The sequence below is a fragment of the Lygodium microphyllum genome, chromosome 7 (genome assembly GCF_053477565.2).
Source record: "Lygodium microphyllum isolate KBCC chromosome 7, Lygodium_microphyllum_v1.1.10, whole genome shotgun sequence".
Taxonomy (NCBI): domain Eukaryota; kingdom Viridiplantae; phylum Streptophyta; class Polypodiopsida; order Schizaeales; family Lygodiaceae; genus Lygodium; species Lygodium microphyllum.
Genome location: NC_141141.1, coordinates 117,994,406 through 118,017,576, shown reverse-complemented (window position 1 = coordinate 118,017,576; position 23,171 = coordinate 117,994,406). Strand labels below are relative to the sequence as shown.

General features: G+C 40.3%; 1 protein-coding gene across 1 annotated transcript; it reads right to left on the bottom strand.

The window, feature by feature from the left end:
- Window positions 1-341: 341 nt before the first annotated feature.
- On the bottom strand, window positions 342-22,556 carry NDHU (Chaperone DnaJ-domain superfamily protein). Its single transcript, XM_087681879.1, has 5 exons — window positions 22,118-22,556; window positions 21,948-22,009; window positions 1,832-1,921; window positions 1,592-1,735; window positions 342-802 (listed from the first exon to the last, which is right to left on the bottom strand). Exons 1-5 carry the CDS (start codon window positions 22,497-22,499, stop codon window positions 707-709), a joined length of 774 nt encoding a protein of 257 aa, XP_087538005.1. The 5' UTR covers window positions 22,500-22,556; the 3' UTR covers window positions 342-706.
- Between the last annotated feature and the right edge of the window lie 615 nt (window positions 22,557-23,171).

The window sequence follows — 23,171 nt, the reverse complement described above, 5'->3', positions numbered from 1 at the left end:
TAAGACTACCTCACCACCTCACTGTGTTTCATTAACAAAGCCCTACTAGTGGGCATACACAATGGTGGCCACATCCTTGGATCAGCTCCATCTTTGCACTCTCGTCTTTAGGCTATATTGAGTCTAGCCCATAGGATTTTATCATTTAGATTTTCATTCTGAAGTCTTCCGCTACATTTACTCACACAGATATAATGATTTTGTTTGTACCTTTACAGAATCACACCCACGAGAACTATTTATCGCTAACTCTAGGGTCGTACCATATTCTTCCGCTCCACAAATAAAAGACCCATTAGATATGATTAAAACCCTGACAAAGAGGCAAAGCCCCGACATGATCAGCCCCAACAAGAAATAATTTAGAAGAGTAGTTTGGATGAGCAACTGCTCTTACAGTACGCCATGAACGAGCTGCCGCTCACATTGCGTTGAATGAGAATACCGCAATGTCACAAGCAGCGTTGCGAATATACACGTCATAGGAGGTACACAGCTGCATGTTCTGCATAACTAGCATTGGAATGCCGATTTACATACTATTGGAAGCGAGCAGTGTCGACTACAAGCAGCACTACAAAGTACGGCCATAGAAAGGCAGCTGTCTGTCACAGGCGCGCTGTTCTGGATACTGGACACGTTGCCACTGGATGTCATTGCCCACATCGCAGGTGCAAAACCATCAGGAGCGAGAAGTTATGCATCGTTATCGCTTCAAAACAGCAGATAAAACAATTGACAAGACGAGCCACCCCAAGAAGAAATACCCAAGCCTTCTTGTTGGCTCTTCATCTTCAGGGGGCTGCAGAAGGTTTCCAATGACAACAACATATATCAGTATGGAAGGGAAAGTGAGTGAGAGATCAATATAACACTTCAAACATTGAGCTAACATCAACTAGCTACTATAGTGATGCCTTGAACATATCTTGTTGCTGACTGTTGTAAGCATGGATTTTAGCAGAGAAATTGACATACGTTGGGTTCCCCAAACAAAGAGCGACAGCCTGGTTCACTTTTTCCTTCTCTTAAAAACAAACATCAAAGTTAGACTGCTAAGTATTTTCCAATATGATGTACCATTTCAACCCCACCATAGTCCATGGGGGGTCTCTGAAATTCCCAATCTAATTACCAAACCTCCGAAACATTTAAGCACTGAAGAAAAACAAGAGAAACATGCTTTAGTTTACATTTATGGTATATCTTTTTTTTCTTTCTCGATTCCACACCTTCCCAGACAATTACCCCTTTGTTTATATAGCACAAATCTGAAGTCTTTAAAGCACAAGTGCAATATAATGATTGTCTGTGCAACAGATGCAGACAAGTTGATTTCTATCGATTGATAAATACCCCCCAGATTTGAGAGAATATGAGAACAGTCCAGGTTTAGAAAAATCAGAGACTCGCAGCTGGCCCATGACTACTTATGTTCAGTTTAGCCTACCATCTGGCTAAATGGATATCAACCTACAGTGATATACCAATTTCCAATTGCAAGTCAACTCTGAATGATACTTTTTTAAATATTATTTTACAGAAAAGAACCAGTGAATGAATGTAAACTATTGGTTGAAAGTTTGATTACCAGTGGAGGTGCTGGAGGGTATTCACTTTGTGTGATGTCTGCCTCATATGGCCATCGATATACATTAGCTGGACTCTCTGATTGAGACAAACTCCAGTCATACAATCTCCTTTCTTCCTTTGTAGACAAGATATAATAAGAATCCTGAATTTTAATCAGAAAACAAAACATATTCATTACCACCACCACCACAGAGCTCACTATTCAATAACATGACCAACCCCTCTATGGAACAGAAACCTTGAGAAGCTGCAATTGTTCCCGGATTACTTCCTCATCCAAACCTTGACTCAAAACACTTTCGCATTTGAATTCAAAAGCCTTTCTCACCTGAAATCAGAGAACCAAACCACTTAGGAGTCTGTAAGGGTAAACTCACAGGGACTGTCTTCCAACTCCATAAAATCCCAAGTATTTGAGAGAATAATGTGTTGTTACCAAACCATGAGTGCACTTAAATAACAATATGGTGCACGCTACATTTTCGACATGCTACTACTGCACTGTGCATGACCATGTGAGAATAATGTGTGTTGTTACCAAAAGCATGACTGCTCTTAAATAACAATGTGCTGCATGCTACACTTTGGAGCAACTGCTACTACACATGCATGCATGCAAACATACATCTTGTCTTTGCAATGCTTTTAAGTACAGCTCTGAACTCCCGATGGAGGTAAAAACCTAAAGATGTTCAGAAGGGAAAAATTAAATCACGAAGCAGTGTAAAGTTTTGTGATCATGTGCATGAAATGAGTCAGAGGCAAGGTCTACAAGATACAGACCTATCATCTGCAGCTGAAGAGACTTGTCCTCAATATGCAGACAGGATCACTTCCTTACTTCGTGATATTACTGGCAAGACAGCTTCCCACAGCTAAATACTGGAAACACAATTTGATAAAAGCAATACAACATTTGCTAGGGAAAAAGTCATGCGCTTGCACACCATTGGTTTTCAACAAACTGGTGCTGATATAATTGGCATAATTGTGTCTGTTCCTGTATCCTCCAGATACTATATAAATCGGAAACCTTAGTCATCAGTTCATTATTCGTCTTAGCTTGGCTCACTAGGAGAAGCTGGTTTGATACTGACGATCTTGTAAACACTTGAGTTTGCACATGTGCACATGCACACACAAAACCCTTGTAAAGATCTTGAGACATATTTCAGTGAATCAAAGGATTTAGTTGTATGGATTTATGGAGATATAGGAATACAATGGTAATAGATATGGAGTACTCTTTCTTGTATGATGCTGGGAGATATCATTAGATTGCTTACAGTGATCTCTGGAGATTGGTTCTTTGTTATTTTCAGTGAACTTTCAGTTTTCCACTTTCGTATACAATCTAGGAGGTTGCTTCTAGTTGTTTTATCTATTCACATGTAAGTTATTGTTCTCTTGTAGATCTTTGTACCAACAGATCCATTGGTTCTTCAAGGATCAATTGTTTCAGCCCTCTCTTATGAGCTGCATCTACAATGATTCAGAAGGGATTCACTATATTTTGTTGGATGTAGATAGCCTTCACTGGATCCACTACCCTCCATCAAGCACAGCTATCTTCTACCCTGGACATGAGTGATCTCGGTCTACTCTCCTATCTTTTAGGCATAGAGGCTGTACACGACATCCATGTGGCATGTTTTTGCATCACAACAAAAAATACATCCTTCAATTAGCCGATCAGTATTTCCCTCACCAAACTATAATCAGTGATCACCCATTGGATCTAGCCCTTAAACTAGCCAAGGAATTGGATGCACCTCCACATAGTAAGCATGACTACCACCAAGGAGTTAGGCAACCGATTTGGCCTAATCACACTAGACACGTATCTCACTCCATGTCCATCCTCAACCAACATTAAATGTATGAAAACCTTCTGGTTTGCATTTAAGTACAAAACACTAGAGGGATTCACTGACTTTGATTTGGTTAGAGATCTGGAGACTCAATGCTCCCATAGGGGCTAAATTCTGTCTCAGTTCAGATCCCGTTCCTTCATGTAGTAGGAAGCAAGAGATGTTGTCACTTCCTTTGCAAAGACTGAGTAATGATGCTACCTAGAACCATGGAAGCCATCTATCTTCGAAGGTTTACTGCTCAGCTGCAATTTCCTATTGAGGGTCCCATTGTGATCCACACTGAGAGCCAAAGTGCCATCACACTATGAGGATACACTAGGGTTTTCAGAGAAAACACAGAGAGTGTACAGATGCAACTAACACGATGAACTCAAACAAGAATGCAAATGAAGAACAGAATGAAGAATGAACACTGAAATGAATGATGAATGAATGAATTCTTTGAGAACAGATACCAAGACCACTCTAGCAGTAGCATAAATAAAAGGGACTGTCAAACACACCAAGTCCAGAGAGGATAGATGATGTCAGAGGGCTGAAGATGGCAGGGCAGCAGGATCATGCCAAAACACAGCTATGGCAAGAACTGAGAATGTTAATACTCAGGTGTATACAGTCTAGCATCAGGTTGTGGAGGGGAAGGTAGCAGCTGAATCAAAAAGCGAGCATGGTCAGATGTTGGAGATGAAAATACAGCTGACAGTAGGGTGTGGAGATGGAAACAACAGCAGCTAGGCATGAAGGAAAAGTTGGGCAGCCACCTGCAGATGTAAAAGCAGCAGCTAGGAGTGTGGGAAGCTGGGAGGCACCTCCAACCACGAGGTGGCAGCATTCTGGGGAGGGCAGAAGCAGGGCTGCAGCCTAGACGTGGAGGAGGAGATGAAGACGATCAAGGTAATCATGCGTATGAGGATGAATGAGAAGCTGGCACTGAAGGGTATAGGTGTGTGATGAAGGGATGAAAGTGGGAGTGCACAATGGGTCCCCTTACAGAACATTCTGAGCAAGTTGTCCTACTGACTATTTTCGAGCGTCATTTGAATTGATTTAATGTTTTTTGGGACTGTTCTAAAAGTCAGATAAATATAAATAATTAAGTGGCAATTTTAGGAGCTTAACATGAACTTGTTAGCAAGAGGCAAACTAAGAAAGCACAAGAATGTACAATTGTACAAGCATTCTCAAAGAGCAAAAAAGGACCACAATGCCTCTGTGCCTTCAGGACCAAGGCTGTGGGGTGCTGAAGAAGCAATCAAGGGCACCAGAAATCAGCATGAAGAGCATGTCACACTCAAGCATGTCCTAATGCAGCAATAGTCCCATCCTGGATGGCCAAAACTTGCTATCCATTCCAAATGGAATACTTTTCTGCCATCTTTCTCTCAGTAGCCAGCCTTTGGGCATCCGAACCACCTAAGCTTCCTGAGCTACTAGGTCCCTCTTGAACTAGTTGCCACATCTTACCAAAGTAAAGATCGTTTTGGCAATGTCCTTTAAGAGCAAGAGAGAAATCAATCAAAATTTCAAAGAACAAGGCATTGACTTCGGGAATTTGACTAAGAGTATCAGCAAGCAAATTAGTTGCGCCCTTCCTAGAGCAAATTTCTGAGTCAAACTCTTGCATAGGCTCCGCTTATCTCGCCTTCAAGCTGATCATATAGATATTTGAATGAATGGTAGTCCCTCTAAATAATAAACAAAGCGTCATACAAATAATGACACCATACTTAAGTGCATTGATGACCACCAATAATTCCTTCTCTTCGATAGAATAACATATTTGGCATCAACAAGCTAATAGCTCTCAAATGCGATAAGCCAGCTATCCTAATAAAAGATAGCACCTACAATATAATCGCTAGCATTTATATAAACCAGGTTTATTCGGATTGATAATCTGCAATATCGATGCAATAATAATAAGCCATTTCAAAGTATGAAATATTGATCAAGCTCACTAGTCCAAACAACGGACAGACTAAGATACTTCTTCTTGCTTCAGATACCCTTAAGCAAATGTGTTAAGGGTTCAACAATATGAGCAAAGTTCTTAATGAATTTTCAAAAAAAACCCGTACAAACTAAAAAAGATTTTACTTGTCTTATGGTCCTTGGAATAGGCCAATCGAGTACTACTTGTACCTTTTCGGCATCAATCCGAATGCCATTAATCAAGATGACACGACCAATATATAACAGCTCCATACGAAAGAATTCGCACTTGGATAGTTTAACAAACAACTCCTCGTCTTAAGAGACGTAAGACGATATGCAAGTGTTTAACATGCTTATCCGACGATATATTATAAATAAGGCTATTGTCGAGAAAAATGACTATTCACTTCTAAGATACAGACGAAATAAATCATTCATTATCTATTGAAAAGTTGCGTGAGCATTGGCCAATCCAAAAGATAAAAACCAAAAATAGTTAATATCCATATCACATTCGAAATACACTTTATGGGACACCCTTCAAAGCTATCCGTATTTGATGGTATCCGAACCTTAGATCGATTTTAGTGAAATAGCATGTACCACAAAGTCGATCTATAAGGTTGGCAACAGAGTTCTATTCTTGATGGTCACCTTATTGAGACCTTTATAATGAATACAAAAGCACATCGTGCCATCTTTCTTTTTGGCAAGAAAAATAGGTACACCTCATAGGGATTTACTCGGCTCAATAAAACTCTTGGTCAAATAGTCTTGAAGTTACCTGGCTATCTCATCCTCTTTCTTTTAAACTAAACCTATTAAGGTTACCAAGAGACAGGATGGCTACTCAACAAGGTTTCAATCCTATGGTCTAAGGTTCCGTGAGACAGTAACAGTCTGTCAAGTAGCTCGGTCGGAAAAACATTAACATACTCATGTAATATCAGATCCAAATACTCACTTACATTTGAACTGATATTAGAATTATTATTAAAAGCAATTGAATTACATTGATGATCAAATGATTGAACTTTTCAACAAAACAAATATAACTAGTAATAACTGAATCCAGAAAAACATGAGTAAACTCCATTGTTGTATATCTACATTATTTTTTGTGATCTCGAAGGATAGAAAGCCCTCAATCTCATGGAATTTGCCTACCATCAAACTTATAATAGCAAAGTCTACCTCCAAGACTTCACCCTATGAGTGACCTTACGCTTGCGGTCCTTTTTCTTATGAAATTCCGATGTCGGCTGACGAGTTGCTACCGAGGTAAACTATTACTTTGACTTAAAAATTGGGGAAACTTGTCACAAGGTGATGATACTTTTTACAGTTGCTTTTCTTATTTACTTATATAAATATTTTATTTTTCTTTTCTTTTGTTGTTGTTGCTTCTTACCCCCAGAGTTCTCTTGGAATAAGCCGAGATTTTTGCATAGCCAGAAGAGGCGGCCATTGCAACAAATTGGACTAATGGTTTGTCTGAGCCTTAGGACCGGTTCCATATTAAATAGGCATTGAAAAATAGAATGTCGGTGGTTTGGAACTATGTGCTTAGCCACTCGAGATGGTGCACGACAATAAGTCTGGCCAAGACAGAAGATGCACATGTGAGAATGCTCACGAAATAAAAGTCACTGTAACTGCGCCACATTACACTTTTTTATGCAGTCACAGTGATAAAAGTTGCTCAGAACAACTTGAGGAATACAGGGGTCACCATCTCTAAAATTTAGGGAGTTACTATTTTTGAACCCTAGAATCTGTTCATGTTATTATCTTTGTTTTTGCACGAGGATTAATTCTTTGGTCTGTGCCGAGGTCAAATTTTGCACCGATCCTAGAGAATTTTAGACTAGAAGATTTAAACAGGAAAATTCTTACATGTATGCCATGTGGCACAAATTCCCAAAAGAGAAAGAGAGCATTTTTAAAAAAACGTAATAGGCATAAGAGGCAAATGGAAGAATGAAGTTTCGAGCAGCTGAGGGCAAATTGCTGTAAGAAAATCAGTCATGGAGAGTATTTCTATGTCTCTGACTCAAGTACGGAGGTAGAGCTTGCTCCCTCTAATCAACTCTCTCTCTATTCTCAGAGGAAATGCTTTACATGATGGGCTGATTCCATCGAAGGTACAATTCTGTGTTTTCTTTGAAATTCTGCACATGAATCATTGAGTATTGGTCACAAAACATGCAAGACATGCTAGACAATAAAAATATTGAATTCAGAGATCTGCAACCTGTAATTCTGCACACAAATCATTGAGTTTTGGTCACATGCTGAATAGTAAGAACAGTGAATTATGCACATACTGGACAATAAGAACAGTGAATTCAGAGATCTGCAAGCTGTAATTCTGCACAGGAATCATTGAGTTTTGGTCACAAAAAATGCTTTCCTAAAAGGAATGTTGATCTGGACATGCTGTACTATTCTTATGCAGTTGGGATTTACTCAAAGGATGAAAACCAACTGTTCACAGGTTATGTATTTTGCAACATTATTATTTTTGTAATTTTTCATCTTTTAATTGATAAAGAAAAATCGAGAGGGACGCCGGTCTTCGTGGCCAATCTGGTGTTGAGCGAGGGAGTAAGGTCTCTGCTTATATGTGTGTGTGTGTGTAGACTAGGTGTTAATTGAAGGAACTACCGCTTTATGTGAGTCATATACCGGTTTCAAAACTCAATGGGCACTCCTAGCCGGCTAACTATCCCTACTTGCAGCCAAAGTATTTGCTAAAAAAGTTTGTATACCTATAGATTTCCTTGATCGAGTAAAAGGGATTGCAAGGCACCTCATTCTGATAGTCTAACAACAATCCAACAAGGTATTGCAAATAGAGCAGCGCCTGATGATTATCCAATGCCTTTGCTTTACACAATAAACCTTTAAATTCCTGCGAGTATGCATCCAAGCTCTTCTTCCCTATATCAAGTTCAAATAATTTTTGAAAGTTTTCAATCCGATCATCAATCACAAAGTGCTTAAAATTTGCTTGAAAATCAGTCAAAGTCGCTACCTTAGGACGTAGACCCACCCACCAAGTGTACGCCTTCCCCTGTAACATAATGTGTATCTCTCAATGCATTGAGCATCGTTGAACTAATACAAATCAAAATATGTCATCCATTTAGCTAGTCATGAATCGATGTTTATCTCAACACATTCTTTCTTCTTCCCTTTAAAGGAATCAAGTTGGAATTGACGAGGAAACATCCTCATGACTGGGGACACAAACAGAAAATGGAGAGTATAGAGCTCAGCTAACTACCGCTACCTCTCCTTTACTTGCACTTGGAGGATCGTAACAATGGATAAATCTCCTTTGAATTTGAAGGAAAAATAAGCTTCGAAATGCTACCCATGAGGGTGTTTGGGTTAGTGGAGCGAGCATCTTGTTGAGCTAAAAATGCATTACTCTGACTTAAACAACCCCAAAATACGCAACTCGTAGATGTGGATAAGACTCACATCCTCAAATGTCTCTATGGAGATGATGTGAGCCTTTGTAGACCAGTCAAACAAGCCCTCTAGTACTGAGAACGTTATCGATTGTGATGGCTAACCAATGGCAGCATAAGTCTAACCTTGCCACTATCTCTGCTAAGGGTTTCCACCACCCTAATGGATGAAGAAGGGGCAGCAGCACCAACAACCTGTCCTCTAGCATTACGTTGAGGCATTTAAGGTGAAAGACCTCCTAGTCGCTACAAATCACCTATAACATAGTCCCACGAGTCCTTCACTACGAGAAGGTTATATACCATAAAACTCCACAACGGGTAGTTTGCTCCATCAAGTTTGTCCTCCTAAGTGAGAATACCAAGGATGTTGCTCTGATCATTAGTTCCCTAATGTGCAATGTTGTCAGTAATGAATAAAAATCTGCAACCAAATACTTCTCTACTGAAGTATAATTGTACTTTCTCAGAGTACCAAAAATTCCCTCAAGATTACGCAACAAGTACCAAACCATCACACAAATGCCAAAGTGTGTCCACTTTGATCCAAATCGGCACTCAACCAAGAAATAATAACAATGCATTGTTGTACTACACTTGCCTCGTAATGTGTGTCCTCAAAAGTACAAATTACAGCTTAATGCCGATTCTTACCAAAACTTATTGAATTTTCACAAAATTTTGATCTCAATCTGACTGTAACAACAATTAAATGCTAGTTTACCGCTTGTTTGCTACCTTGGAATGCGTGTCCGACAAAGGCCCCAAATTTCTTTCTAAAATTTCAAAGAAATTGAAGAAATTTGTGCCTTACAACATGAATTTCTGCAGTAATGTCACCTCGGGGTGCATGCTGGAATCTGCCTTATGATACATGTCACAGCCTCTGGGACAAAAAGCTCCAAATTTCTTGCACAAATGTCAATGAAATTGTGCAATGTCAATGTTTCCAAAGAAGATTCGCACATGGGATTGCAAATCAGGCAAAAAGCCCCAAAATTTTTTGCAAGAAATAATTTCTGAAAATTAACAAAAGCCCCAAACTTTGGGCAGCACGAGCTGAGATTCAGAAAGAGATGGCCAAAATAAAAGGGAAATTACAAAAATTTTGAAAAAACCCCAAGTCTGAAAAATAGGGTTTTTGCACTTTTTAGGGCTTGCAGAAAATCGCGAGCAGGGCTAGGAATATGGTAGGAAAAAGTGTGAAAATAAGGGGTAGAGCTAAAAACAGCAACAGCTACTCCAAAACAGTAGCTCCTCGGACTGCATATGGGCTGCGTGCAGGATTGCATATAGGGCTACACATAGCCTGAAAACAGCAACAGCTCGTCCTTTTCTTCCTTGGGCAAAGAACTAGCTGACAGCAACACGACCTTAGGCGGGGCGGCACCAACTAATAGTGGCTAAACTAAATCCACGCATAGAACCTTGCTCTGATACCAAATGTTGGAAAATGACAGCCAACTAGGGAGAAGAGAAAAGAGAGACAATGAGAGAGTGTTGAAGCAAAAGAATAGAGTAAACTCTAAGAGTGGTGACACAACTTATAACTTTAGTTGTGTTCACACTACGAATTGAAAAAGAACTAAAGACTAAAACATTAGGCACTGCCCATAGAATTGGCAAATTCTAACATGTTGCATATTCTCTCTCCTCTGATGCCATCCGCATCAAATCGAACCTCCCAAGTTGCGTTTACTAATGTTCAACACTCAAAGCTGCCTTGCTACATTTCACGATCCGTTTCAAAGTACGACACACTCTCCAACTCATAACCTCTACCTTCATCCTAGAGATACAAGAGTTCAAAAGTTCAATATTCATTGCATAGTGTGTTTGCTACATGAGCATCGTATATTCATTAGTCATTCACTTCATTATTCATTGTGTTCATTGTCTCTAAGTTACCCTAACCCTAATTGTGTTCTCTGTCATCAGTTTGTATTTGTCGTACAATTGGTTTTATGTTTTCTATGTTTAGAGCATTTCTTCATATGGCATCAGAGCTAGGTACTCTGAGAGAAACCTTGGCATTTGATCAGAAAGCTCATCTACAGAAAAGAGAACAACAGAAGGATAAGATTTCACAGTAACCTCAAGATACATGCTCAAAATTGAGGGCCTAAGACTTAAATTCTAGCAGCTAAAGTTTAGGAATTTCAAGGAGATTCAAGAGGCCAACCAACCAATATCAAATTTGGGGCTGAATTTGTCTTTCAAAGAGCAAGGTGAAGGTCAATTCCTGGGCAAAACAAGGACCAAATTGGTTTGGAGGCTTACTAGTCAGTTTTGACAACAAGAGGCACTTGAATTAGTGGATGAGATCAAAGAATCTCAGTTGTACTCCTTCCAATTGCAATATACGATAAAGAAATACTGCAAGGGCATCGGTTTTAGGGCCAACACGATGTCCAATGTCCAAGATTAAAGTGGTAAAGTGTGCATTTTCAATTTACATGAATTTTATGCTTGCTGTAATTAGTGCTTAATCAGGTTATTTACCACCCTATCCGAGGAGGAAGACTGGTTTCACTGGGTCTATTACCCACTCCTGACCTTGCACATACTTCAGCTCCCCGGTCCCCCTCTACAAGACCCATTACCTCGCTGATACCAGCAGACCATACAAGATTCATAGATCCTTCTGCCAAATTCCACTCCACAAGACCCTAGAATATCTCATTAGCTCACACCTCAAGCTTCCTATGCATCGTTGTTTATAGCTAATTACATTGCACGTTCCGAGACGGACAGCTAGCAAAGGCTCTCCAGGACCCTCTATAAAATGAAGCCATGGAAAAGGAACTACATAGTATTGACTGAAATGGAACTTGGACCTCGGTGGATCATCCTCGTCACAAACCATTCATCGGGACGAAGTGTATCTTTCTGACCAAGCTAAAGGCTAACGCTACTTTAGACAAATACAAGGCTCACCTTGTAGTGGAAGATTTCAAGCAAAAGCACAGCATTGACTATAAAGAAACCTTTGCTCCTACCGCTCAATTAATATATTTTCGTTTGTTGGTTACACTAGCCACTCACCACGATCAGCCAATCTATCAAATGGACACCAAAAGTGCCTTTTTGAATGGTTATTTGGAGGAGAAAGTCTATTTGGAGCAACTTCTCGGCTTTTCTTCTGCTGACCGAAACGACAAGGCATTTCACTTGCAGAAAGCTCTTTATGAGCTGAAGCAAGAGTTGAGGTCTTGGTACCACAAGATGGACAAGTTTTAGCAGATTCATGGATACCATTCTACCCCCTATGATCCAAATCTATATGTGCGTACTATACACGTGGGGGTCAACTTCATCATGTTGTGTATTGATGACATACTTCTCACTGGCTCAGATTCTATGGCCATCACAGAAATCAAAGCAAAGCTTTGAACTACATTTCAAATGATCAACTTAGGTTTGTTATCTTATATCTTGGGGATGAAGATTGTTCGACCCAAGGGAAGTATCTTTCTATCAAGACAGAAGTATGCCCCATAGCTAGTAAAACAACATTGCACCAATCAACCATGGCCAATGGCCATGTCTCTAGATCCCACTATCTATCTGTATAAGGATATCTCGGGTCAACCTTTTAATGCTCACACCTATCACTCTACTGTAGGAAAGCTACTTTGGTTGATACATACTAGGCCAGATCTTGCATACTCCATTAGTTTGCTTAGTCAGTATTTTAATGCACCTAAGATATCTCATTGGATTACTTGCCTTCATGTATTAAGATATTTAAGGTTTACTTACAATTATGGACTCACTTATGGTTATGGTTTATGCTTGCAGGGGTACATCAACTCTGATTGGGTGAAAGATCCTGACACCCGACATTTCCATGGTGGCTACCTCTTTACCTTGGGCACGGCAACCATCTCTTGGGCTAGCCATAAGCAAGAGACGGTGGAAGTTCCCATGGCCAAGGTAGAGTATCAGGCTCTCTTCGATAGTACCACTAGGGCCATCTATCTGAGGAACTTCATGGCTATGCTTTAGTTTTCTTGTGAGATGCCTACAATTGTCTACTGTGACAACCAAAGCATCATCGCTATTGCAAGCAATCCGATCATCACACATTGGACATAGCACATAGTAGTTCACTTCCACTTCATCCAAGAATAGGTTGAGCTAGGCACTATTCACCTAGATTTTATACCTTCCAGTGACAATTTTACAGATATTTTAACCAAGAAGGTCAACCGGCCCAATCTACAATACCTTCATCGGCTTGAGTACACACCCTCCTTTAGAGTTCTTCAATTAACGAGGAGAGAATGCTTCCCTCTTACTTTCTTTTCAAGTTTAAGAGGGGGTGGTTTTCTTCTCTTGATAGCGACAATGATCATGCTTATATGTTTTTTTTACTCTGAAACATTTATTTACTTTGTATTGTACATTATAGATATTTGTAACTTTATATACACTATCAAGATGACATAATTGTAAAAGGATACTTAGGTAAGTGAACCATTCTCCTACAAGAACACTATCCAAGTGACACCATTGCATAGCATTCTGCATAGGCATGAAAACTTGCATCTCCCTTTGCATTACCCCATGCATTGTCATTATATTCATGTAAGCATGTATTTATGCATATTCCCTCAATTCGGTCACTCTTGGAGTAGTCAACTCTGCATCCACTATACTCGTGGCATAGCACATGACAGTCTCCAAATGCAATTTTTTTCCCTTATGCTTCCATGCTTGTCTTGCTTGTTCACATGTCGTATTGCTTATCTCTCCACATATTCTCCATATGATTGACACACACACATCCTTGGGTTATCCCTAGGTACTTATCCTAATAGTATATGGACTACTTTTGCTTGTTTTATAAAGGTAGTGGAACTATCCATCCTTATTTTGCATAACTTGGGACATAGTGACTCAATGGGACAAACACTGATTTAAAACCCTCACTTAATGCTAAATCTTGTGACAAACTAAATCAAAGCCTTCATAAGAAAAAAAACCAATATATATATATATATATACACTGTTGATTCCATCCACCTTTGCAAACTTAGTAGATCCTTGGATAGCCAACAAGCACCCTTGGTCCAATGCCCTAGTCTCTCAAGGGTAATCACTTGGGCTCCCTTAGATAATGATCACCTTTGTAGTCTTGGTAGGTCACTGGGCAGCTAACGTAAACCCTTTGCCCACCAATGCCCTATCTGCTTTGGGGTGGGACGCCTTGGAATTTAAAAAAATAAACAAAAGTGATTACTTATCATGCCTCAATTTTGGATCTAAAAGGGGATATTGAGTTAAAAATGCATTATCTTGACTTAAACAACCCCAAAACACACTTAATTAATGAAAATACCTTTTATTTCAAAAAGGAAACGCAATCTTAGAGAGTAACTATATCCCATATGCCAAACCCTAATTTGGGTATCCCTAAACTTTCTATAAATAGGTATGTTATAGACCACTCTCTCTCAACCTCGTTTTTGAAAATTTCACAGAGTTGTATCTTTGCTACCCACACCCCGTTCATAGAGGACATCACGTCAGAGCTTTGCATTGCGATCTGCATCTATCTAGCACTTGATTCTAGCCTCTTTGACCATCTTCTCATTGTCACCTACCTCCTAGAACTGTCACCATCACCAAAGTACTTGCATCCTCCTGTCAATGCATCCACAGTCACTATCATCTATATCCTATCGCCATCAATAGGAGCTCTCACCATCAACTTATTGCCTATGTTTGGTGTCTACACTATTCCTTTCCTCTACACAATCACCAAGTACTTTTCTATTTGCGTTTGCTATATATTTTCTCTCCTCTACTGCCGTCTGCATCAAATTCAACCTCCCAAGCTGTGTTTGTTGGTATTCAATACTCGAAGCTTGCCTTTTGAGATCCATTTTGAAGTACAAAGATACAAGAGTTCGAGGTTTAGTATTCACTACATAGTGTGTTTATTACACAAGCATCATATATTTAATAGTCATTCACTTCACCATTCATTGTGTTCATTGTCTCTGAGTTACCCTATCTCTAACTGTGTTCTGTAATATTAGTTTATACTTTGTCGTACAATTGGTTTTGTGTTTTAACTTTTTTGTGATTAGCATTCCTTCACACATCCTCCATGTGTCAAAGTTCAATAGAAGTGGGCACATCAAAGGGAGACACGCCATGAGAAGACATGGTATAGACAAGAGGAGAGATTTTGAGAGAGGTACAGAAAAGGTGACATTTTAGAGCTCAAGGAGTGCAAAAGAGGAGAACAAAAGGAGCAAAAACTGTCTCCATTTAATGCAAAACTAGATTCTTTTTTTTTTAAATGCAAAACTAGATTCTTTTTTTTTAAAGGGGATAGCTTAAAGGTATGCTTGGCTTCACTATGGGAGACAATTGTATGATCTGCTAGGACAACCACTGATGTAGCCCCCGTAGGTCTATAGGCCAACACAATGGTCTCACTTCACCTGGAAAATGGTTAGGGATGCAATTTATAGATTACAAAATAGGACAATAAACGATAAGGATGGGCTAGTGATAGAACATTTCTCACGTGCTTGCAGCATACTAGCATCCATACTAGTAGATATGTTGAATAGAGTGGTATGTGAGGTCTTCATTATGAGCAGGTCAAACAATACTACAATTCCACTCCTAGTGGTGATCCTTGATTCATAGCACTTAAAAGTACTATAATGATCAATCTATACTTTGGCCAAGATATATGGATCTATACTGGAGCATGAACTCAATGAGTGGGCTAAGATGCAAGGCAAGAGAACACAAGGACAAGTAGGTTTCAAACACGGGTATATCACACTAGATCATATCCTCGCACTAGGAGTCATTATTGAGAATCTAGCTCGAGACAAGAGGATCTACTATGAGGGGCGTTTGTGAGATACATGACGAGATAGACAAGATATCTGATTATGTAAGTTCCCATGGAGCTACATAGGTGTGACTAATCAATGGTACTTGATGAGCATATGGTGGATCCAAGTTTATCACTCTTTCAAGAGGTGAAAGGGATGTATGCTTACACAATGTATCACTAGAATGAAAAATAGATGAATAATTTAATGAAACTTCACAAATATTTTTAATTAAAGTAGACTTTAATTCTAGTATCCCTAGCTCTTAGCATAGTGATCATTGCACAAACAGTAAAGGATTTGATGCAAGGTACACAATGGACAAGTATATAGCCTATGTGGTACAAGCGCAATGCAAAAGAAGTAAGATGCAATGTAAAACTTTCATTAAATTAAAAATTGAGTTGCATTGAATGTTTCATCCAATAAGCAACTCACATAGGACACTTAAGTTATTAAGCAGGCTTTGAGATAAAGTTTCGTCCAATGAGTACTTATGATTAAAGATGAAGTCATCAATTGAACCTTAATCAAAAACATGATCTAATTAAAGAGCAACTCATTATTCATTGGGAAACTTGATCTTCACTATTTGGGGCATTCTTTCTTTCTTTTTCTCTCGTTTTTTAAGTAGCCCAAGTTTGCATAGTTGTAGCAACGAAAGCATATACATGCTTACTGATTTTTCACGATAAACAACAAGAGGATAGTGTTTTTCAACCATCCCGAGGTGCTAGATAGCCAATAATCAATCTCTTTCTTCTCCTTTCTCTCAAGTTATGTAAGCTCTATTTTGTTGCAAAACAAAGAAAGAATGAGAGTTGATTTCTTGGTGGTTGTTGTTATGGTTTCATAATGAAACAAATGGTAACCCATACCTAGCACATAAAGCGCCTCGGAAGTATGAGTACCACTTCATCCATTTGGAATCAGTACACCTCAAGTCTACAGAGCAGCCAACATGATCTCTGCCCCAAATTGAGTTAGGATCTGCGATTAGAGAATGCCTGAAAGTGAGCTGGAAATCTGCAATAAATAGGTGGAAAATCTGGTACAGGTCAGCTGCATTAAATGCAGCCGATTGTGCAATAAAACCGTCCAACTGCACAGCTGCCACATGGCAGCCTGTCTGACTGCTGATGTGGTGACTGCGTACTGATGTAGCAACTGCTGACATGGCTGCTGACGTGGCAACTGCTGCAGGTTGGATCAAACTGCTGCCTGTCCAAGGGATGACCAGATGACCATATCTCTAACATTTGCTAGCATCAAGATTAGGAGGATCCCATAGAGAAGAAATGATAGTCTTTTGCTGTCATTGCCACCTATTCGAATACAATGGTCATGGGTAATTGGCAATTAAACTCTAATCATTTGTTTTCTCTTTAACTTCTCCAAGAGGGGGTGTATAAATTTGTGAGGATCTCGAGAAGGAAAAAAGAAGAAGTTGAAGCCCTTGCAAGCGGCTGATGTCTCCTTGTGGCGCCCTTGCAGGCAGCTGATGTCTCCTTATGGCACCCCAATATGCCGCTTCTCCACGCGCCACATCCATGGCGACCTACACAGCTAAAAGAGAAAGAAGGAGAATATAAGGCAAGGAGGTACAATGTCGTTAAGTGAAGAAGAAGCTACCCTCATCACTCCTACTAGTCAAAGAAAACAATGGTGATAAATGGCAACCTATTCCTTCCCCTGCATTCTCTTCCAAATCTCCAGCAACTCTGTTCTTCTTCTTCATGCTCTCATGGCGGCTTACTTACCCACACTACCTCCCATGGCACCAACATCAACGACCTCAAAACAAATCTCTTTAGATTATCCTTCCTCCTCACGCTTTCTTTCATAGGGGCCAATACGATGAGCAAAGAAAGACAATGAAGAAGATAAGGTTAAAAGAAAAAAAAAAGCCCTAATGTTATTTAATCCCTTTGTCATGATAGTTCATATGCAATATATGTAAAGAAAGCTGAAGCTTTTATATCACATGGGTGAGAGAACTTAAAAAGATAAATCTATTGAGTGGAGTGCTGATTGACAGATCATTTCCTCGTTTCTAGCTTTTTTGGTGTCAAAGTGACAGAATATCCGCGTTTCTTCTTCATGGAGACGTTGTGCATCCCAAAGACAAAAGTGTTGTGGTATTCATCCTTAATCAATGTAATCATGTTCGTGGGTGTTAGAATAAAATTTTAAAAATTTAATGAAAACTGAGATAATGGTAGAGGAAGTGGACAAAAGATCCACACATGTCAAAGGATGGAAGAAAAGGAAGAGTGGAAGAGTTTTGTGAATCTAAGGATGGAAGAGTACCATGGTTTCGCGGGAGCTTACCATTAAAGTGTGGGAGAAATGATAGCCTTCAATTTCTTCACCAAAGATGCTAAAAGATTTTAGCACTACATTGACAAATCTTTGATTTTATCCACAATTTATATGCTATGTGCACATTCATTGTACTTCATTGATATATCTTTTGGTGCATTTGTAAATGCTTGGCTTGGAGCTCTAAAAGCTAGTGCATATGTTCTTTCATTCAAAACCTTAGGGAACTTGCCAAAAATCCACACAACACACTAAAGGCTCATACCTTTACTTCTTGTATGGTCGAAAGATTTTCAATTTAATAAAGATTTAAAGGGGTATGGAAGGGAGTTTGAATACCCTCTCTCATGAGGAGTTCCTTTATCAACCTCCACCTTCTCTTGTTCTTTCTTTTTGTCCAGTCTCTCCTCTCTCATACTTGTGCAGAAATTATGGATCTTATATGTGTGAGTTTGAAGGAGGAGCCACCCAATCTTGTATTTTAGTTGGTGTGAATGTCTTGAGTCTTTTGTGCACGTGTATTTCTATGCAAGAGGGTGTACTTGCAGGTTTCATGGTGACGAGCAAAGCTCCGTGCATATACTTTGCTACCCGAATATCCCAGTTATGTGCTTCTTGGTGTGTTGGGTGATAACCTCCTATCAAAAGCATCCAAGTCCATAGTTAGCTTCACAATGGGATCCAATGGAGTAACCACTAGTTGTGCACAATGTGGGAAAAATAATCCACTAATTGAAGAGTATACTTATCTTGTGACACAAAAATACCCTAAGAATATTGCACAACTTCCATGCCTGAAAAGTATGACAGAAGACTCCATCATCTTGAAAGAGGAGCTAACGAAACGTCTCAACATCACCCTAAGACAAAACGTGCACACAACACAAGCTATATGCATGATACATAATATTAAGGGGATGGACATCAAAGCCAAACGGCTCAGCCTCAAGCTTGGGGCTAACAAATACAAGGCCAAAATCACATCCCAAGAGTCAGTGTCCCATACCACCAACCCAAACCATCCCAATGTACAAATACATCGACCATTGGGCCTAACATCCTAGGGTGGTGATCACAATTCTATGCGCAAATTGGCCTTGATTCCTATAACTAGGACTCACCTACCCTAACCATAAAGTGTCCTTAACACATTTGCACTGAGTCACTTTATGACCCAAGGAAGTGACCAGCGCTACTCACACCCATCCCGATGTCCAAGGATGTAACACTTCTCCTGTTATGAATGATTGCTATCATCAAAAATATCCCCAAGGATGAAGTGCAGAAAATGATTCTTCCATGAAAGTACTAACTACCAAGTTGCCTCTACCTCCTATGGTTTTTTCACTTGACTAAATACTCAAGATAGATGGATCTACAATGATTGTTTGTCCTTTAGTCAAGAACCAATTCAAATTCAAGGGGAATATAATGACAAGTTTCTTCAGGTCATAGATTTCCCTCATTGGGACAATTAATTCACCATATCCTAGTCATTCTTTTAAATGATTCACATGGAATACTAAGGTCAAAATGCATACATAAAGCAAAACCCTCCTTGAATTGGATAGAATGAGCTTTGAGGCTGGCTGCTCTCTCAAAAGAGGGTCATGTACAATGGGCCCAATAAGATCCATATATTGCTAAGACATATAAAGAATTGTGGAACAATAAGCCTAAATCCTTGGTGACTAGAAAAGCCTTGTCTCCTTTGCATGCTCTTTAAATCACCAAGAACCCTATCCTATCTACCACCAAGGGTATGAATAATCTCTATCCAAAAATGCAAGAGTATCTTAGAAAGAATACTAGCAATGAACACCATTTGTAGCAATGTCCTCTATACTCTTAAGAAGTCAAGTCTAAATCACCCTATGGTAACGCTTTACCACCAATCTAAGGGCAAACTGGTCGGGGAGATCCCATGGACTATCACGACGGCCAAGCTTCTCTATTGTTTTACTCACTGCTTTATCTATCAATTTATGTTGTTCCCTAGATCTCCCCCAAGTTATCAAGCATGCTTCAAGCAACTCACTAATACAAGACGAATAGGAGATCACCAATGGTTGCTTTGACATAGGTCAACTACTAAATTTGATAAAAGCATCTATGAATGGCACATGGAACCTATATTCAAGGTGCCATTGTGGCCTACTCTAATACTAGGACTCCAATCTATCATTATTGCGCAATTGCACTCAATTATTTGTGGATGAAAAGACCAAGAAGGAGATAGGATCTTGCCTCTTGTTGTACTAAGGCAAGTAGTAGTACGAGTGCTTCACCTCGTGACAAGACGCTCCCTTGCATACTACCATGTAGTTCTCCTATAGGCCCTAGTAGTTGCTCCCTAAGCCACTATCATTCAATTTTAATTACCTCTTAACATTATCTTGAGAGCCTTTCTCTAGCCTTCTTGAGCAACGACCCAATCCCAATGGAGTTCAAAAGGAAGTATTGTTGGGTCTCCTCTATTGCCTCACATGTATAGCATAGACTAGAAATCTTGCCAAAGTCAATCTAACCATTCTCAAATCTGCTATAGAAATCGGAAAGCCCAACTAATGCCTTAATTTTAACAATGGGATGCTACTATGTGAGACTCCTAAAAATATCATTCCCCACAGCACACTCCCAAGTCTTACTCCAAGTGTTCGAAGGCCTTCTAGAAAAGACCATTCCACACTCCTCTCCTAGGTCTTACTCCAATTGGTGAAGGATCTAATCTAGAAAGACCAAAACTTCCATCCTGGTTGAGTATATGAGCAACCACCTCGACTCCTTTGTCTAGAACGCCCAGCAGACTCTTGCACATTAACCTTCTACCTAACCAATCTATCGTCATCCAAGGGGAAGGACCCATCCTTATGTACCATGGCAGCAAGCAAGACATCTTGTCTAGTAAAGAACCCACCCATTGTCCATCAGCCTGGGTGAGCCAATCAGGGGTGATGGACTGACACTAATTGAGTCGTGGTGGATCCCCCTAAGTCTTTGTCCCTAAATATGTGGTGGCAACCCTATGAAGGTCTGCCATTCTCCTCAAGTCCCATATCTTAGAGAAAACTACACCAAGAGAAATAATGTTCCTACCATAGAGTATGATCTCCTCTTCTCTTCTAAAGCTGTGGTAGATTGAAAAATGAGAAAGACTGCTCTCCAAACTTTGGTGATGACCATGGCAAATCAGTCATCGAAGACTCTACCAAACCCTAAGCTCTGATCTGATTTAAAAAACCATCTCATGCTAGGTTTCCAAGGCCCTCCCAACAACGGCAGAGCAATCTCTACATTCTTTTACAGTCAATACCAAGCTCAGTTGGAACAAACCTGGAATGATTCGGAATAGCATTCCCACATCCAAAGGCCCCATGCTGCCCCGACTTCAGTAGTATGGAAAAGGTTCATGGTACATGATTGGTAATACTCGACTGCTTTAACTACAACATGCTTTGACTGGACCTTAGTCGGGAAAGGCTTACAGTACATGATTGTTAATACTCAAAATGCTTTCACTACAATATGCTTTGACTGATCCTTTGGCTATCAATTACACCTTCTCAAAAATACCACACATTCAACAATACCAGTTCTTTATTGCGGCCCTCCACATATTTGTTCTATCCCCTCCTTCCATCAGCCACGTAAGAATTCACATTCTTCTAGCATCTTGGTTCGATTATGATGTCAGAAACACAGAGTTACCTTATTCGCTTCACAACAGTTACTGAAGACTACCATACATCATAAACTAGCAGACTTTGCCCTGCTTTAATTCAAATACTGTGCGCCCAGACAATCCTGGATATTTCAAGCCAATGTTTATTGCACGCCTTCAGGATTTTAAAGGACCAAACAATCCAATAAGTGACTACCTCATCGTAGCTGGCCCCACGTCTCAAGCCCAAAACGCCATAGTGATCAGGAGTTGGTATGGCTGCAATCTAATGGCGAGGTTACAAGATGAAGGAAGGCAAAACAAACGGAAAGAAAGAAAGCCCATGGTTATACATAGCAGGTTAATGGCTGCAAGGGTAAGTAGCACCTTCTCCCGCCAGGGCCCTTTGGATGTTGGCGTAGTTGATCAGGGAAGGGGGCGGAATGTCGAGTGCGGAGGAGCGCAGCAATTCGGTGGAGTCGCCGTTAGCTGAAGGTGCTGCAGAGGGGCCAGTATCAGATGACGGCTCGAGCACGGCTGCTGCTTCCGCTAGGGTTTGGTTGCCGCCGCCGCCACTGCTGCTGCTGGAAACATCTGAAGAGGCGTCGCTGGCGGCGGCTTCGCAGCGCAGGAATGCGGCCGACCATCGGCCACCATGGGGGGGCAGAGACGATCGATGGTATGTGCAGAAGAGGAGCGGGCGATGGAGGGCAGGAGAGGACAAGCGAGCTGCAATCCCTCCTGCCGCAGATGATGTTGCCGCCGCCATTGCTGCCCTCCAATGGCAATTGCCTCCCGCTACTCTTGTGAAACTTTGACGGCTGCAAACGTCGACACGTGGCAATCAATGGATGGACACCACCTTCATCCTCCTGTAGGTTGGTCGGTTGGTAGCTGCCAAGAGCGCCTTCCCACGGGGCCTTTTAAATCCCATGAGAGGCATCGGCATGCCAAAAAGTAGAGCACATCCTTCATTTGCAAGCTCCTACTGTGCATTGGAGAACCCTTGCAATTGGGCGAAGGAAACTTTGCCGATCGTTTCTTGCATTTAAGGTAATGCACTAATTTAGTGATAGCTACTGGTAATCGGAAGGTCAAATGATTGTCACAAACACAGGGTTGGCATCACCACATATTGATACACTAGCAGAACTAGAAAAAGTTCTAGACTCTCCAATTCACCTCACACCCTCCGATGGCTCCTAACATGAATTCAAGTATTGCAAAAACTACTCACAAAAATGTGATAATGGAAAGGCTTGAAGAAAGACCATTAATGACCCAATTCTGTGATGGCCATTAACCTCTCTTCGACCAATCACAAGACTCCATTTCATGGCTTTTTTAAGAAATGACATCTGCAAGCGTTTTAAACTTGGTCTACTTATAACACTTCAAACTATCACAAATCTAGGGGCCATCGTTTTATCGGCCCCCTTAC

Bases quoted from the DNA above. Each gene is read 5' to 3' on its own strand.
- NDHU (XM_087681879.1), bottom strand. From the start codon at position 22,499: ATGGCGGCGGCAACATCATCTGCGGCAGGAGGGATTGCAGCTCGCTTG. The intron at 22,010-22,117 runs GTGCTACTTACC...ATTAGATTGCAG, and splicing joins AAGGGCCCTGGCGGGAGAAG to CCATACCAACTCCTGATCAC. The intron at 1,736-1,831 runs GTTTCTGTTCCA...ATTAAAATTCAG, and splicing joins AACAATTGCAGCTTCTCAAG to GATTCTTATTATATCTTGTC.